The sequence below is a fragment of the Rhinolophus sinicus genome, linkage group LG14 (assembly GCF_036562045.2).
Source record: "Rhinolophus sinicus isolate RSC01 linkage group LG14, ASM3656204v1, whole genome shotgun sequence".
NCBI lineage: Eukaryota > Metazoa > Chordata > Mammalia > Chiroptera > Rhinolophidae > Rhinolophus > Rhinolophus sinicus.
Genome location: NC_133763.1, coordinates 41,398,756 through 41,413,637, shown reverse-complemented (window position 1 = coordinate 41,413,637; position 14,882 = coordinate 41,398,756). Strand labels below are relative to the sequence as shown.

Sequence of the window (14,882 nt, the reverse complement as noted above, 5' to 3'; positions counted from 1 at the left end):
ATCTTAGCCTTTGTAGCACAATTCCTCCTGTGTGGTGACACTGGTGTAACCTACTGCACTGCCAGTCGTATAGTAGAAGTACAGCACCTACGATTATATTGTAGTAGTAGGCTGTACTGTCTAGATTTGTTAAATATATTCTATGGTGTTCGTACTTCATAACAAGGCATTTCTCAGAACCTACCCCCATCCATTAAGCGGCGCATGACTGTATCTTTAAACAGAGTCCAAAACATGCTAAAAGAAGTTTATTTCTTAAGAGTTTCTTTTATAATGGCTTTGGCCTAATATACTGAAAATAGATTTTCTTGGGGAAAAAACTAATTTTTTTATAAGATATAAGACTACTTTATATAACTCTTTTACATGTTGGTCAAGTACATTATTTTTACTAGACAGCATAATTTCTCACTACATCAATGGTTAAATGTATAAAAAAAGCCATTGTCAATTAAGATTTTAAAAAATGATCTCAGCCAGAGAACTAAATTGTCTGGGATTCATTTAACCTACTTCACAAACATAGGTAAAGGAACCTAACAAGTGCCAAAGAACAGAGTCCCAAGCAGAAATCACAAAAGTTGATGAAGTACCTATAAGACACCTCCACCCTGAAACGAGTGTCCAGAGGAATGTTAATTTATGCCATACTATTAAAGGTTAAATATTTACATCATTCTAAAACATTTCAAGCTGTATTACAGTGCTATAATTTCTCCTTTTAAGGAAAAAAGAAATAGATTGCATTTCCTTGCAGTGAAAGGAAATAGTCACTTGTAAAAAATACATCCATACTAACTAGTGGTTTGCTTATTTCTTTCCTGAATTTTTAAATTCCAACAAAGCATTATTTTGCAAACAGTCCTTTACACCAAATTCAGTGTCTCTGTTTTGATCTCTTTGTAAAAGAACTCGCTGTTCATCCATTCTTTTCGCCTGAGACCGTAAAATAAGGCTAAAAAAGTCCTCATCGGGTACTGTCGGTCCCTTTGTGGCAGCAGGTGGTGGAGCACATCTTTGATCATCTAATCTTGACCCCTAAAAATTTACAATAAAGAGATTAAAACACAAATACTGCAGGGAAGGAGCACCAAGCTATGGCATGTCTGTCATTCACAACAAGAAAATGTAGCTTTAAACATTTCATTTTTGCCTCTTCTCAGAAATCAAACAGAGTATAACAAGTGTTGTGTAGAATATAACTAGAGCTTCTGGTAAGATTAAGACAAAAGGTCACCTGTGTCCAAGCATGAAAGTCAAAGGTTATAATCTTGCCATGATAAGCATCAACAAATACAACTTACAAATCCTCGGAAATGCCTTCAACATTTAACCCTGTGAGGGTGGGCTGCTGACTGGCCTAGTCAGGGCCACCCCCGCCCTCCACACGCCCGGCTCACCTGTCATATGTCTTGGTAATTTCACTGTCCTCCAACACTCGGGCACTACAGTTCCTAGACCTCTCCCCTCTGTGGCTTTCATTCTTTGCTTCTGCCTTATCCATTAGCTCCCATGGTCATCGGTTAGCCTCTCCAGTTTAAAGATAACTGCACCATCTTTAAAATTATTTCAAAACAAACATCCCATGCTGACCACGGCCTCCCTGTTTTTCCAGATCCTGCTGTCTAGTCCTCCTCCAGGAAATCTTTTTTTTAAATTGTGATAAATGAGCATAACATAAAATTTACCACTTATAACCATTTTTATGTTGTGCAGTTCAGTGGCATTGAGCACATTCGTATTGTGCATCATCACCACCACAATCATCTCCAGAACGCTTTCATCTTGCAAAACTGAAACTCTAAACCTATTAAATAGTGACTCCCATTCTCCATTCCCTCCTGCCCCTGCAACCACCATTCTTTCTGTCTATGAATTTTACTGTTCCAGGTACCTCTTAGGAGTGGAACCACACAGTATTTGTCTTTGTGTGACTGCTTATTTCTCAGCATAATGTCTTCAAGGTTCATCCGTCTTGTAGCAGATATCAGAATTTCCTTCATTTTTAAGGCTGAAAAATATTCCATTATGTATATATACATTTTGTTTATCCATTCATCTGTCAGTGGAAACTTGGGTTGCTTTCACCTTTTGGCTGTTGTGAATAATGCTGCTATGAACATGGGGGTACCAATAACTGTTCTGTCCCTACTTTTCACTTGTTTTGTTTGGGTAGGGTCCAGCTTTTGAATGTGGATATTCAATTTTTCATCATTTGTTGATAAGACTCCTTTCCCCATTGAATGGTCTTGGCACCTTTGTTGAAATCATTTGACCCTAAATGTGAGGGCTTAATTTTTGTTTTATTCCCTTGGTCTGTATGTCTGTCATGCTAGTTGTGCACTGTTTTGATTATGGTAGCTTTGTAGTAAATTTTGAAATCAGGAAGTTTGAGTTTTCTTTGTTCTTCTTACTCGATTATTTAGCCTGTTTGGGTTCCCTTGAGATTCCACATGAATTTTAGGGCCGATTTTCCTATTTCTGTAAAAAAGTCATTGAAATTTTGATAGGGATTGCGTTGAATCTGTAGATCACACACTGGGTGGTATTAACATTTTTAACAAGATTAAGTCTTCCAATCCATGAACATGCTTTCCATTTATTCATGTTGTTCTTAATTTCTTTGAGAAATAGTTTATAGTTTACATTGTATAAGTCTTTACCTCCAGGGTTAATTCCTAAGTATTTTATTCTTTTTGATGCTATTTTAAGTAGAACTATTGTCTTGATTTCCATTTTGGGCTGTTCATTGTTAGTGTGTAGAAACAACTGATTTTTGGATATTGATTTTTATATCCTGTTACTTTGCTGAATTTGTTTTAGTTCTAACAGGTTTTTGTGTGAACTCTTGAGTGTTTTTTACATTTAAGATCCTGTCATCTTGAAACAAAGATAATTTTACATCCTTGTCTTGTTCCTGATGTTAGAGAAAAGCTTTCCGCCTTTTACCATTGAGTGTGATGATAACTACAGGTAGTTCATAAATTACTTTTATTTTTTTTTGTAGTTTCTAGTAGTTTCCTACTATTCCTTGTTTGAGTGTTTTTTTATCATTTTGTCAAGTGCTTTTTATGCATCAACTGGATGATGTGGTTTTGCTTCTTTCATTCTGTTTAATGTGATGTAATTACATTGATTTCCATATGTTGACTCATCCTTGCGTTCCAGGAATAAATCATACCTGGTCATCGTGTATCCTGTTGCTAAATTCTGTTTGCTAGTATTTTGATATTTCTGCATCTATATTCAAAAAGGATATTGGTCTGTAGTGTTCTTGTAGTATCATCACGGCAATATACTGGCCCCACAGAATGACTCCTAAGTTATAGGAACTGTTCCTTCCCTTCAGTTTTTTCGAAGAGTTTGAGAAGGATTTGTATTCTTTAAATATTTGGCAAGATTCAGGTCCAAGGTTTTTTGTGTGTTTTTTTGGTGAGGAGGTTTTTGATTACTAATAGGATCTGCTTACAAATTGTGGGTCTATTTTCTATTTCTTTTCTTGGTTTTGTGTTTCTAATTATTCAACTAGATTATCCAATTTGTTGGCATGTAATCATTCATAGGATTCTCCTATAATTTTTATTTCTGTAGAATCAGGAGTAATGTCCCTATTTTCATTTCTAATTTAAGCCTTGTCTTTTTTCTTAGTCTAGCTAAAAGGTTTTGGCAGTCTTTTTCTGTTTGCTATTTTATTTCCTTCCATTATATTCTTTTCTTTTTATAGTTCCTTAAGTTGTAAAGCTAGGTTTTTATTTTGAGGTCTTTCTTCTTTTTAACATAAGCATTTATAGCTATAAATTTCCCCAAGCGTGGCCTCCCATGAGTTTTAGCGTTTTCATTGCTCTGTAGGTATTGTTTATAATTTCCACAAATTTGTGAATTTTCCAATTTACTTTGTTATTGCTTGGAGAAGATAGTTTGTTGAGACTTAATTTGTGGCCTAACATACGGTTTATCCTGGAGAATGTCCCATGTGCACTTTAGAAATGTCCATTTCTCCCTTCAATTGTCAATTTTTTGCTTCATAGATGTTGACGGTCTGTTACTAGGTATGTGTCTTCAGTATTTCTTGAATTCACTGAGATCACAGCCACTTTTCACTTTCAAACCTTTCATTTCCTTACTTCCCTTCTTAGATTCCAAACTCCATTACTAAAATCACTCCCTGGCATGTGCTTCTCTCCTCCATCCTATATTCTTCAGGCAAAGTACCAACCTTGATTAAATCTCTCTCTCCTTAAGCAGCTGGTTATGACTTGAAAAAATACACAATTGTACTGAATGGCCTTCATTCAGTGACCATGAACTTCAAGGCAGTGCTCAGCACAGATCAGCAATCCTACGAGTTTCAGGTTCTCAAAATCAACTGCGTTCCCCTTCCTCTTTTCAAAATTACAACGCTCCAATCTCAGCTGATGGTCCTCCTTCTTTCTTTGCCATCAGAGACAATTCCTACTTGCTCCCAACTCCAAATCTGTACACTCTGCTTTCCTGTCTCCTCTATACAAAAACTATGTTCTTCAATTGTTCCATATTCTTCTATATCACCGGTTCCCCTCTCTACTTGATCAGATCATTTCCATCAGCAGACATGCTATGTTATCTCCTCCAAAAAGAAAAAATCCATCTCTATCCCCCTCTAACTAATGAATCATTTATTTGCTTTCCTTTATAAGCAAAACACCTTGAAAATTTTGTTTACTTCGCATTTACTCAACCCAATCTTTTGTCCCTATCATATCCCTAGAACATTATCATTCAAAATCTCTAACCTCAATGTTGCCAATTCGGGGTTTCTTAGCATTTGACACAGTTGAACTTTCCTTAAAACACTTGTTTATCTCCTCTGTCCAGTGAGATTTTGGAGCACCCAGGGCTTTAGTTAATACCAGCTATCTGCTGGTGACTCCCCCAGCTACTTCTCCCTTGGACTCCAGATTTTTATATCCAATTGCCTCAACATCTCTAAAGTACAACTCTTGCTTTTTCTCCTCTAATCTTCTCCATTTCATTAAAGGGCACCATTCATTCCCACCAAAAAATATAGGAGTCATTCTTGACTCTCATACCCACCATCCAATTTATTAACAGGTTTTGCCAATCAATCATAACTTCAAAATATGTCCCTAATCTGACTACTCCCACCACTCTAGTCAAACTCACCAGTAACTTGTCTAAATTAGTTTCCTCGCTGGTTTTCTTACTAACAAGACCCTCTACCCTTTGCCCCTCGAGTCTTTCAAGAATAGCCAGATGATCTTATAGAACAGAAGCCTCCAATGTCTCCTGCCACATCGGCAACACGACCTCACCAAGGCGTAGGCCCTGCTTGCTTCCTCCTCGTCTCGTACCCCTCTCCCCGAGCCGTGCTGCACGCCAGTCACTGCCACCCCTGAACCTGTTAAGCTTTTGGGGACTTTGTCTCTGTGCGGCTTCACTATTCACATGGCTGGCTGCTCCTCATTGTGGTCTCTGTTCAACTGTCTTCCCCAACCACCCTCCCTGGATACCCACAACCTTTATCTTGCTTTGATTTTCTTTACAGCAGTTTATTGTACCTGATAAATAGATACTATTTATCTACATATATACACACTTACTCTCTAACTAAAATGTAGGATCCTTTAAAAAGCAAGTGTATCTCCAATGTGTGGAATAGCACTCAGAACATAAGAGGTGATCAATAATTTTGCTGAATGAATGAAAGAAAACTTGAAATGCAGGTTCAACTAAGGCCAGGCAGAGGAAATATCTCTTTTTAGTGAAAATAATGCTTATTTTTCTCATGAGCCTGTCCAAGCCATTTGAGAGATTCCTTAATTACTTTCGTTAAAGTATGAAATCTGTCTCAATCTGTACATTTCTCCCAGATGGTAAACTGTCTAGACGGGGCCCAGCTAGACCCCCATGCTCATCACTGCTTGTTGCTGATGCTTCTCCTAAAATTTGGGAAACGGGGGCTCTCTTCAGGTTTTGTCCCACAGCCTTTATAGCCTCCTCTCCACGTCAGCAGCATCTCACCTCCGCAGCCAAAAGGAACACAAAACAAGCTGTCACACGGCTGTGCTGCATCTGACGGGCCCCTGAAGAACAGCCTGCCTCCCACATTAGAACGAACATTCTGCCAAAGCTCTCAACAGCCTCTGGGTGATGAAAACATGCAGACACACCTGACATTTTACAAGGATGTCAAAGAAGTCTTCATCAGGTTCTTTGATGTCACTGGTCATCAGGTGGCCAAGCACAGACTGATTGTGGTTCTGTGTCAGGCGGAGCCCCGGCAAATTACTGAAACTGGCCCTCTGGTCATCCAGGCGGCGGCTCTGTGAACTGGCAAGAAGATCTAAAAACTCATCCGTGTTGGGAGACACCACGGGAACAGATGGCGCTATGAACAGGACAAAACCCAAATGTTACAGAAACACTGAAGCATATTATACACATACAATTCCTTTCTGCTTTGTTCAGTCCCAACACCTGCCTGCCCTGCCCTGCCTGAGCTGTCACTGAGTCACTGACCGTCTGGGGCCTGTCACTACATGGGGAGAAGAGTGAATCCCAGAATACTTGAAATGACCCACTTGCTGGTTATTATGACTCAACTACATTTCCTTATCTAATGCCCACCCAACATGTTCTTTATAAGATACAGGGCTAGATTCTGGAAGGTAAATTGTTTTACACAGTATCTCAGACCACGATGAATGGGACTGTTTTCATTCCATGCCCTGGATAGGAACCATTTAGCTTACTAAACTTAAGTGCTGCTGGCAAAGCCAAATGAAGTCATTTGGCAGCTGAAACAGAAAAACTTGTCGCCTATTTTAGACCTTTCTAAGGCTCAGGCAGGCCCAGCCTCAGCCTTTGCCACAGGTTCCTCTTCAGTCTGTCTTGGCTTTTCTTTCTTAATCTGGCTATGAAGCATTTGCATTTTACGTATAATTTATAAAGTACGGATAATTTTTTCCTCATTTTTACTTGTTAAAGTTTAGATTTTTTTTCCCAGCCCTAAAGAAAGTAGGGGTGGTGGTGGTGGCGCAGTGTGATATAGTTAAACTTAGGGAAACTGAAACATAACCTTTTTTTGAACTGCACAAATACCAGAATTTCAGATATACCTGGATTCAGCCTCATCTATTGTTCCTCCTATGATGAGAACTAAATTCTCAGAAATAAATCACAAGAATATCAAAGGGAACTATTAAAACCAGGGGAGAAGCATAACTTACTTTTTAGCACCATTCTAGGGGGAGTGGAAGCAGCTGCGGTTGCAGCTGTCGTGCAGTTCTTTTCCTGTAAGCAGCACCGCTGATCATCCATCCGATTGCTTTGAAATCGGCTTAATAGGTCAAAAAACCCTTCATCTCCAATAGTATCTGCACTGATTTTCTGAAATATTGAGAGAAAATCTAAATATGCCAGCATTATCCTTAGATCATGAATGGAACAGTATCTTGACACATGAAATGCAAAAGGTCAAGATGAAGATTTAAAATAAAAACTGACATTTTTTGTAAAAATAATACAAGATGACAACATTGTTAATAAAGTTATTTCAATCAAACTGACAAAAAGCATTTCTAGTTATTTTAGTTTTTAATCCTTGTATTTTTAAGGCTAAAGAAATACACTTCATATAAGGAATTACGCAAATATTAGTGATACAGGCCCAGGCTCAAAGTTTATAGCTTCTTTTGTCATATCAGAATTGCCAGCATCACTAGTCTAGCGCTTTGGGGCCATTAAGTAAAATCAGGGTCACTGAACACAAGCACTGCAATACCTCGACAGTTGATCTGATAACTGAGACGGCTACTAAATTACTAACAGGTGGGTCACGTATACAGTGTGGACACGCTGGACAAAGGGATGGTTCACGTCCAGGGCAGGACAGTGCAAAATTTTCATCAGAATGGTACAAAATTTAAAACATGGATTGTTTATTCTGGAATTTTCCATTTAATATTTTTGGACTGCAGCTGACCACAGGGAATTGAAACTTTAGCAAAACGTAGGTGGGGGGGGAGGAGGCTACTGTACTTAAAATTTATTTCAAACATACCCTCTGAGAATTCAGAATCCGGTGATCAATGGAATTACTGGCATCTTGGAGAACTTTAGTGGAGGAACCAGTTTTGTATTTTTTCCCTTTCAATCTGTTGACAAAGAGTAGCTTTGCAGAAGGTTTGGCAAGAAGAGGTTTTTGTTTAGCAAGAATTTCACTGTTCCAGTTCTGTACCTACAAAATTTTAAACATAAATAAAACAAGCATGACGAAAACACCAAAGCTATCTCTGTTTTTCTGTAATATTCACTTACATCTGCACTCATTTAGTATTGGAGGAAGGGGAGCTTGGATCTTTTAATCAATTCCTTTTTGCCAGTATATTTCACTGTTTTCAATAGCTCATACCAAATATATACTGCGGATTTCTTACTATCAAAACATTAAAATGATTCTTTTTAAGAAGCTAAGAATAAGAAAGTTTCCCAAAATCCGATAAAAATGAAATCTCGATGGTCAGAGGAGCCAAACTTTTATTCTGGATGTAAGTTACTTAAAAATCTGTTAACAACTGAAAATTTTGCATATATGTAGAATTTTAACTGTAAAATTTAACATCTAATACATAGCAGTAATTTTTTGTCAATAGAATTGTAGTTTTGAGTACTAAAATTATTTGTCACTAAATTCTCTTTTGTCATAAATTCTCAATAGGCAAAACATAATCAGCAATTTATATAGGTCTAGATTTGGTTTAAATATATTAGGTTGGTGCAAAAGTAATTGTGGATTTTGCATTTTTTTTTTTAACCTTTTGAACTGCAATTACTTTTGCCCCAACCTAATACATAACAAGCTTTTTAGAATGGTAACATAGATTTGAACTTTTTAGTTAAAAAATATTTTTCAATTAGAGTTGACATATTAGTTTCAGGTGTACAGCAGTGATTAGATATTTATAGACTTTACAAAGTAATCCCCCTGACTAGTACCGACCTGGCACTGCACATAGTTATTACAATATTATTGACTATATTCCCTGTGCTGTACTTTACATACCCGTGACTATTTTGCAACTACCAATTTGTACCTCTTATTCCCTTTGCTTTTTTCACCCCAGCCCCCAAGCCCCACTCCCACCTTACAGCCATTAATTTGTTGTCTGTATCTGAATGTGTTTCTGTTTTGCACAATATTTAAATAACAGAGTAAAAATAACAAATATTGAGTCTAAAGGACAAATATAGAGTACATATATGTGACATCTGCAGCTTTAACATTGTCTTAAGTATTTGCAAGTAACTAATGTCCATGTTATGTAGTAGTTGATGATTTGATGGGGCACTTGTCATAGGTACACATATAGTTAAATGCACAGATTTTAAGTGTGTAGTCGAAAGATATATAACCTCTACCCCAACCAGAACAGAACATTTCCATCAACCCAGAATATTCCCCCATGGGGCACAAATTAGAATAGCTCCTGCCAAGGCTAATGACTTAAGTGAGACACATAGCTAGTAAGTGAACCAAACCAGCTATCTGCAGTCACAGTGGAGCTTCATTTTTTATTCCTTTTCTCACACAGGTTATAAGGGGAAATTATTTGCTAGAATGGATTTCAGGATCTACTGATCAGAGAAAAAATAAATGGCCCTTGATGTTAGAACATAAAACTGCACCTGAATCCCAAGAGGAAATGTAAAAAATTTTAAATGTTTCCTATATAGTTATTTGGACATCTCAACAAAAACACTGAAGAATACAGAATGGAACAGTGTCTTTAAAATTATGAATGAAAACCATTTCTAACCAGTAATTCCACAGTCAGCAAAATTACCAATCAAATGTGAGAGTAGGAAAAAAGTATTTTCAAACCTTGAGAAAGAACAAAAGTGGAAGGTACCAGACTCCCTGATTTCAAAACTAAATTACAAAGCTACAATAATCAAAACAGTATGGTACTGGAATAAAAACAGCTATGTATAGATCAATGTAATAGAATAGAAAGCCCAAAAATAAAGCCTTAATTTTATGGTCAATTAATTTATGACAGGTGGTAAGGATATACGTACAATGGAGTAAAGACAGTGTTCAATAAGTGGTGCTGGGAAAACTGGACAGATACATGTAAAAAAATGAAACTGGACCCTTCTTACATCACATACAAAAATAAACTCAAAATGGATTAAAGACTTAAATGTAAGACCTGAAACCATAAAAATTCTAGAAGAAAACAGGCAGTAAACTCTTTGACATCAGTCTTTTTTTTTTTAATTAAAATTTATTGGGGTGACAATGGTTAGTAAAATTGCATAGGTTTCAAGTATACAATTCTGTAATACACCAACTAATATATCATATTGTGTGTTCACCACCCAGAGTCAGTTCTTCCATCACCATATATTTGGCTTCCTTTACCCTCTTCTACTATCCTCCCTTCCCCCTTACCCTCTGTTAACCACTAAATGGTTGTGTCTATGAGTTTTTGTTTGTTTGTCTTGTTCCTTTGTTGCTTTCAGTTTTATATCCCACATATCAGTGAAGTGATGATTCTTGACTTTTTATGTCTTGACTTATTTTGCTTAGCATAACAATATCAAGATCCATTCATGATGTCCCAAATGGCACTATTTCATCTTTTCTTATGGCAGAATAGTATTCCATTGTGTATATATACCACATCTTTACCCAATTATTGAAGGATACTTTGGTTGTTTCCATTTCTTGGCCACCATAGATAAAGCTGCAGTGAACATCAGAGTACATATATCTTTATGGATCAATGTTTTCAGATTTTTGGGGTATATACCCTGAAGAGGGATTGCTGGGTCATATGGTAATTCTATTCTTAATTTTTTGAGGAACCTCCACACTGCCTTCCACAGCGGCTGGACCAACCTGCATTCCCACCAACAGTGTATGAAAGTTCCTTTTTCTCCACAGCCTCTCCAACACTTGTTATTAGTTGTCTTGTTGATGATAGCCATTCTAACTGGTGTGAGGTGATATCTCATTGTGGTTTTTATTTGCATTTCTCTGATGATTAGTGATGTTCAGCATGTTTTCATATGTCTGTTGGCCATCTGTATGACCTCTTTGGAGAAATGTCTATTCCGGTCCTCTGCCCATTTTTTAATTGGACTGTTTGTCTTTTTGTTCTTGAGTTGACATCAGTCTTAATATCTTTTTGGATGTGTCTCCTCGGGCAAGGGCCACAAAAGCAAAAAGAAACAAACAGGACTACATCAAACTAAAAAGTTTCTATACAACCAAGGAAACTCAACACAACGAAAAGACAACCTACTGAATGGGAGAAGATATTCACAAATCCAATAAGGGGTTAATATCCAAAATTTATAGGGAACTCATACAGTGTAACACCAAATAAAAAAACCTGTACAATTAAAAAATAGGCAGAGGACTTGAACAGACATTCCTCCCGAGAGGACATACAGATGGCCAACAGATATGAAAAGATGCTCACCATCATGAATCATCAGGTAAATGTAAATCAAAACCAAAATGAGATACCAATTCACACCTGTCAGAATGGCTATCATCAGTAAATCAACAAATAAGAAGTAATAGTGAGGACGTGGAGAAAAGGGAACCCTCGTGCACTGTTGGTGGGACTGCAAATTGGCGCAGCTGCTATGGAAAAAGTATAGAAATTCCTCAAAAAATTAAAAATTGAGCTAACATACAACCCAGAAATTCCCCTTATGGGTATTTATCTGAAGAAAATGAAAACACTAATTTGCAAAGACATAGCACCCCTGTGTTCACTGCAGCACCATTTACAACAGCCTAGAAGCAACCTGAGTGTCCACTGACGGCTGAGTGGATAAAGAAATTACGGTATATAGTCATGCACTGAATAACAATGTTTTGGTCACTGACAGACAGCGTGTATGATGGTGGTACCTTAAGATTATAACAGAGTTGAAAATTTCCCATAGCTTTAGTGACGTCGTAGTGCAATGCATCCTCACGTGTCTGTGGTGCTGCTGCTGTAAACAGAGCTACTGAGTTGCCAATCATATAAAAGTACAGCAAGTACAATTATGTACAGTACATGATACTTGATAATAAATGACTATGTTGCTGGTTTAGGTATTTAGTATACTATTCTTTTTATTATTTTAGAGTGTACTCTTTCTACTTATAAAAATTTGCTGTAAAACACTATGCTGTGTTACACCGGCAGCAGCCTTATACATCTGCTTACTACATCCCTTGATTTCATCATTTTCTCTTGTGCTTGGTTTAATCTTGTGTTGTTTTGTACAGTAACGTGCTATACAGGCTTGTTAGGAACAACAGGCTATAGCATATCGCCTACGTATGTAACAGGCTATATCAACTAGGTTTGTGTAAGTGCTCTCTACGTAGTTCATACAATGACAAAATTGCCTAATGACGCATTTCTTAGAAGGCATCCCTGTCGCTGAGCAGCACATGACCATATGTACAGTGGGATATTATGCAGCCATAAAATGAACGAAATCTTGCCATTCGTGACAACATGGATGGACCTTCAGGGCATTATGCTAAGTGAAATAATTCAGTCAGAGAAAGTCGGATACCTATGATCTCATTTATATGTGGAATAAAAAAAAAAAGAAAAAAAAAAAAACCAAAGCAAAAATAAACCAAGCTCAGTGATGAAGGGAACAGATTGGTGGTTGCCAGAGATGGGAGGTGGGAGGTAGATGAAATGGTTGAAGGGAGTCAAAAGGTACAAACTTCCAGTTATAAAACAAGTTATGAAGATATAATGTACAGCATGGCGACCACAGTTACTAATACTGTACTGTATATTTGAAAGTTGCTAAGAGTAAATCAGTTCTCATGATAAGACAAAATTCTGTAACTATGTATGGTGACGGATGTTAAGTAGACTTTTTGTGGTGATCATTTCAATATATAGAAATAGCAAATCATTATGCTGTACACTTGAAACTAACATATTACATTTATACCTCAAATCATTATGTTGTAACTAATATAACATTACATTTACCTCAATGACACCTCAAAAAACAAAAAAACAGGAGATCATACATGGTGGGGGGAAGCACCACAAATATTTATTTGGAAATTACAAATAAATCTTAGTGTGGCAGTAGGCTCAGTTGGTTAGAGTGCGAGCTCTGAACAGGGTACGAGAGCTCTGAACAGGTTCGATTCCCACATAGGCCAGTGAGCTGCGCCCTCCACAACTAGATGGAAGGATGACTTGGAGCTGATGAGCCCTGGAGAAACACACTGCTCCCCAATATTCCCCAATAAAATAAATAAATAAATAAAAGTTTTAGCAAGTAGCCAAATTTGTAAATATGGAATCCATGAATAATGTGAATGAACTATACATTAAAAAAATAATTTTGTAATTTTATAAAAATATAAACTTTCATTTAAATTAAACATTACTAAAATATTTTATTATAATAGTTCAATAAATTTGAAACATAAAAACTGTCAACCTTTTCTGGTGTTAACTTCATAAGTTCCATGTTTTCCATACTGTGTCGGCGTCCTAACTTGGGGCGTGCACCTTTGTAAAAAAAAAAAAATAAACCAGAGAGCCCTTAAGACTACAAATTCAGCATCACTATGTTATTCATTATTCAATTTTAAAGTTTGTTACACAAACCCATATGAAAGGAGGAAACATGTACAAATGTATTCCTTTAAGAATAATTTTCCATACCAACTGCATAAAAATAGAACATATACTCGATCTAAAATGCTCTGATGTAAGGAAGTTAAATTTTGATTGGAAATTAACTTTGGTTTCTAACATTACCCCTTAATTTAGAAAAGGCATTTTATAATTGGTTTTATACTATCTAGCTTAAAAAACAAAACAGAACAAAAAACACAACCAAACAAACCATAGTGATCTAAGTAAAAACATAAGGAAAAGGCTTTAGGCTGTCAATTTTGAGATAAGAATCAAAATAATATCCCAGTGCTATTTTTTTCTGAGTTACCCATTTCCATTTTAAGATCTCATTAGATTCAAAAAAAAGAAAAAAGATCTCATTAGATGACAGATTTACTGCCAGTCAGGAAACGTTAAATAAAAAGGTCCTTAAAATTTATTTTCAATAAAATTAGCATTAAAAACCTTTCATATCCAATCTTGTAAAGATTAAGCAATATTTTGAAAGACATAAGGAATACATATCTAATACCCAGCTTAAAAAATAAACCATCCCCAACACATTAAATTCCCCCTTGTGTAATTCCCCCCATAACTTCCCTCTCTTCCTGTGATTTTTCATATTTTTATTCGTATGTGTATATCTCTAAGCAATAAAGTTTATTACATACATAACGTTATATAAATGGTCTCATACTATATATATCCTCTATCTTGTTTCCTTTGAGCAACCTTACCTTTGTGAGTCATTCAAGTTCATTCGTGTAGTTTAATTTTCATTGCCATTTTAGGACTAGGAAATTATTTATCCATTCTACTGGTGACAGATATTTAGGTTGCTTCCAATTTTTTGTTATAAGCAATACTACTCCAGAAATTCTTGGAAATCTTAGTTTACACTGGAAGTGGACTTGATGGATCATAAGCTTGGTACATCTTCAACTTTACCAGAATGTTGCCAGACTGTTCTTTAAAACATACCAGTTTCTATTTCCATCAATATTGCATAAGAGAGTCCATTCCCCACATCATTTCAACACCAGTTATTATCAGACTTTTTAATTTTTGTCCACCTCATAGGCTTTCAGTATTACCTCACTGTGGATTTCCCTGATTAAATGAAGTTAAATATTTTTTCATATACTTATGGGCTATCTGTGTTTCTTCTGTTCTTCACTTCTGTCCATTTTTAAGTTGGGTTATTTG

The 14,882-nt window shown here is 36.4% G+C and overlaps 1 protein-coding gene across 4 annotated transcripts in view; it reads right to left on the bottom strand.

The window, feature by feature from the left end:
* Positions 1-233: 233 nt before the first annotated feature.
* The window catches only part of GPSM2 (G protein signaling modulator 2), a 49,025-nt gene continuing 34,376 nt past the window's right edge, over positions 234-14,882 (bottom strand). For all 4 annotated transcript variants that reach the window (XM_074319030.1, XM_019730541.2, XM_074319031.1 and 1 more), the window contains 5 exons: positions 13,495-13,565; positions 8,063-8,239; positions 7,230-7,389; positions 6,171-6,388; positions 234-1,038 (listed from right to left, as the gene is read on the bottom strand). In XM_074319030.1, the coding sequence (XP_074175131.1) occupies positions 811-1,038; positions 6,171-6,388; positions 7,230-7,389; positions 8,063-8,239; positions 13,495-13,565 (854 nt within the window). In that variant the 3' untranslated portion in view covers positions 234-810. The remainder of the gene's footprint in view (positions 1,039-6,170; positions 6,389-7,229; positions 7,390-8,062; positions 8,240-13,494; positions 13,566-14,882) is intronic.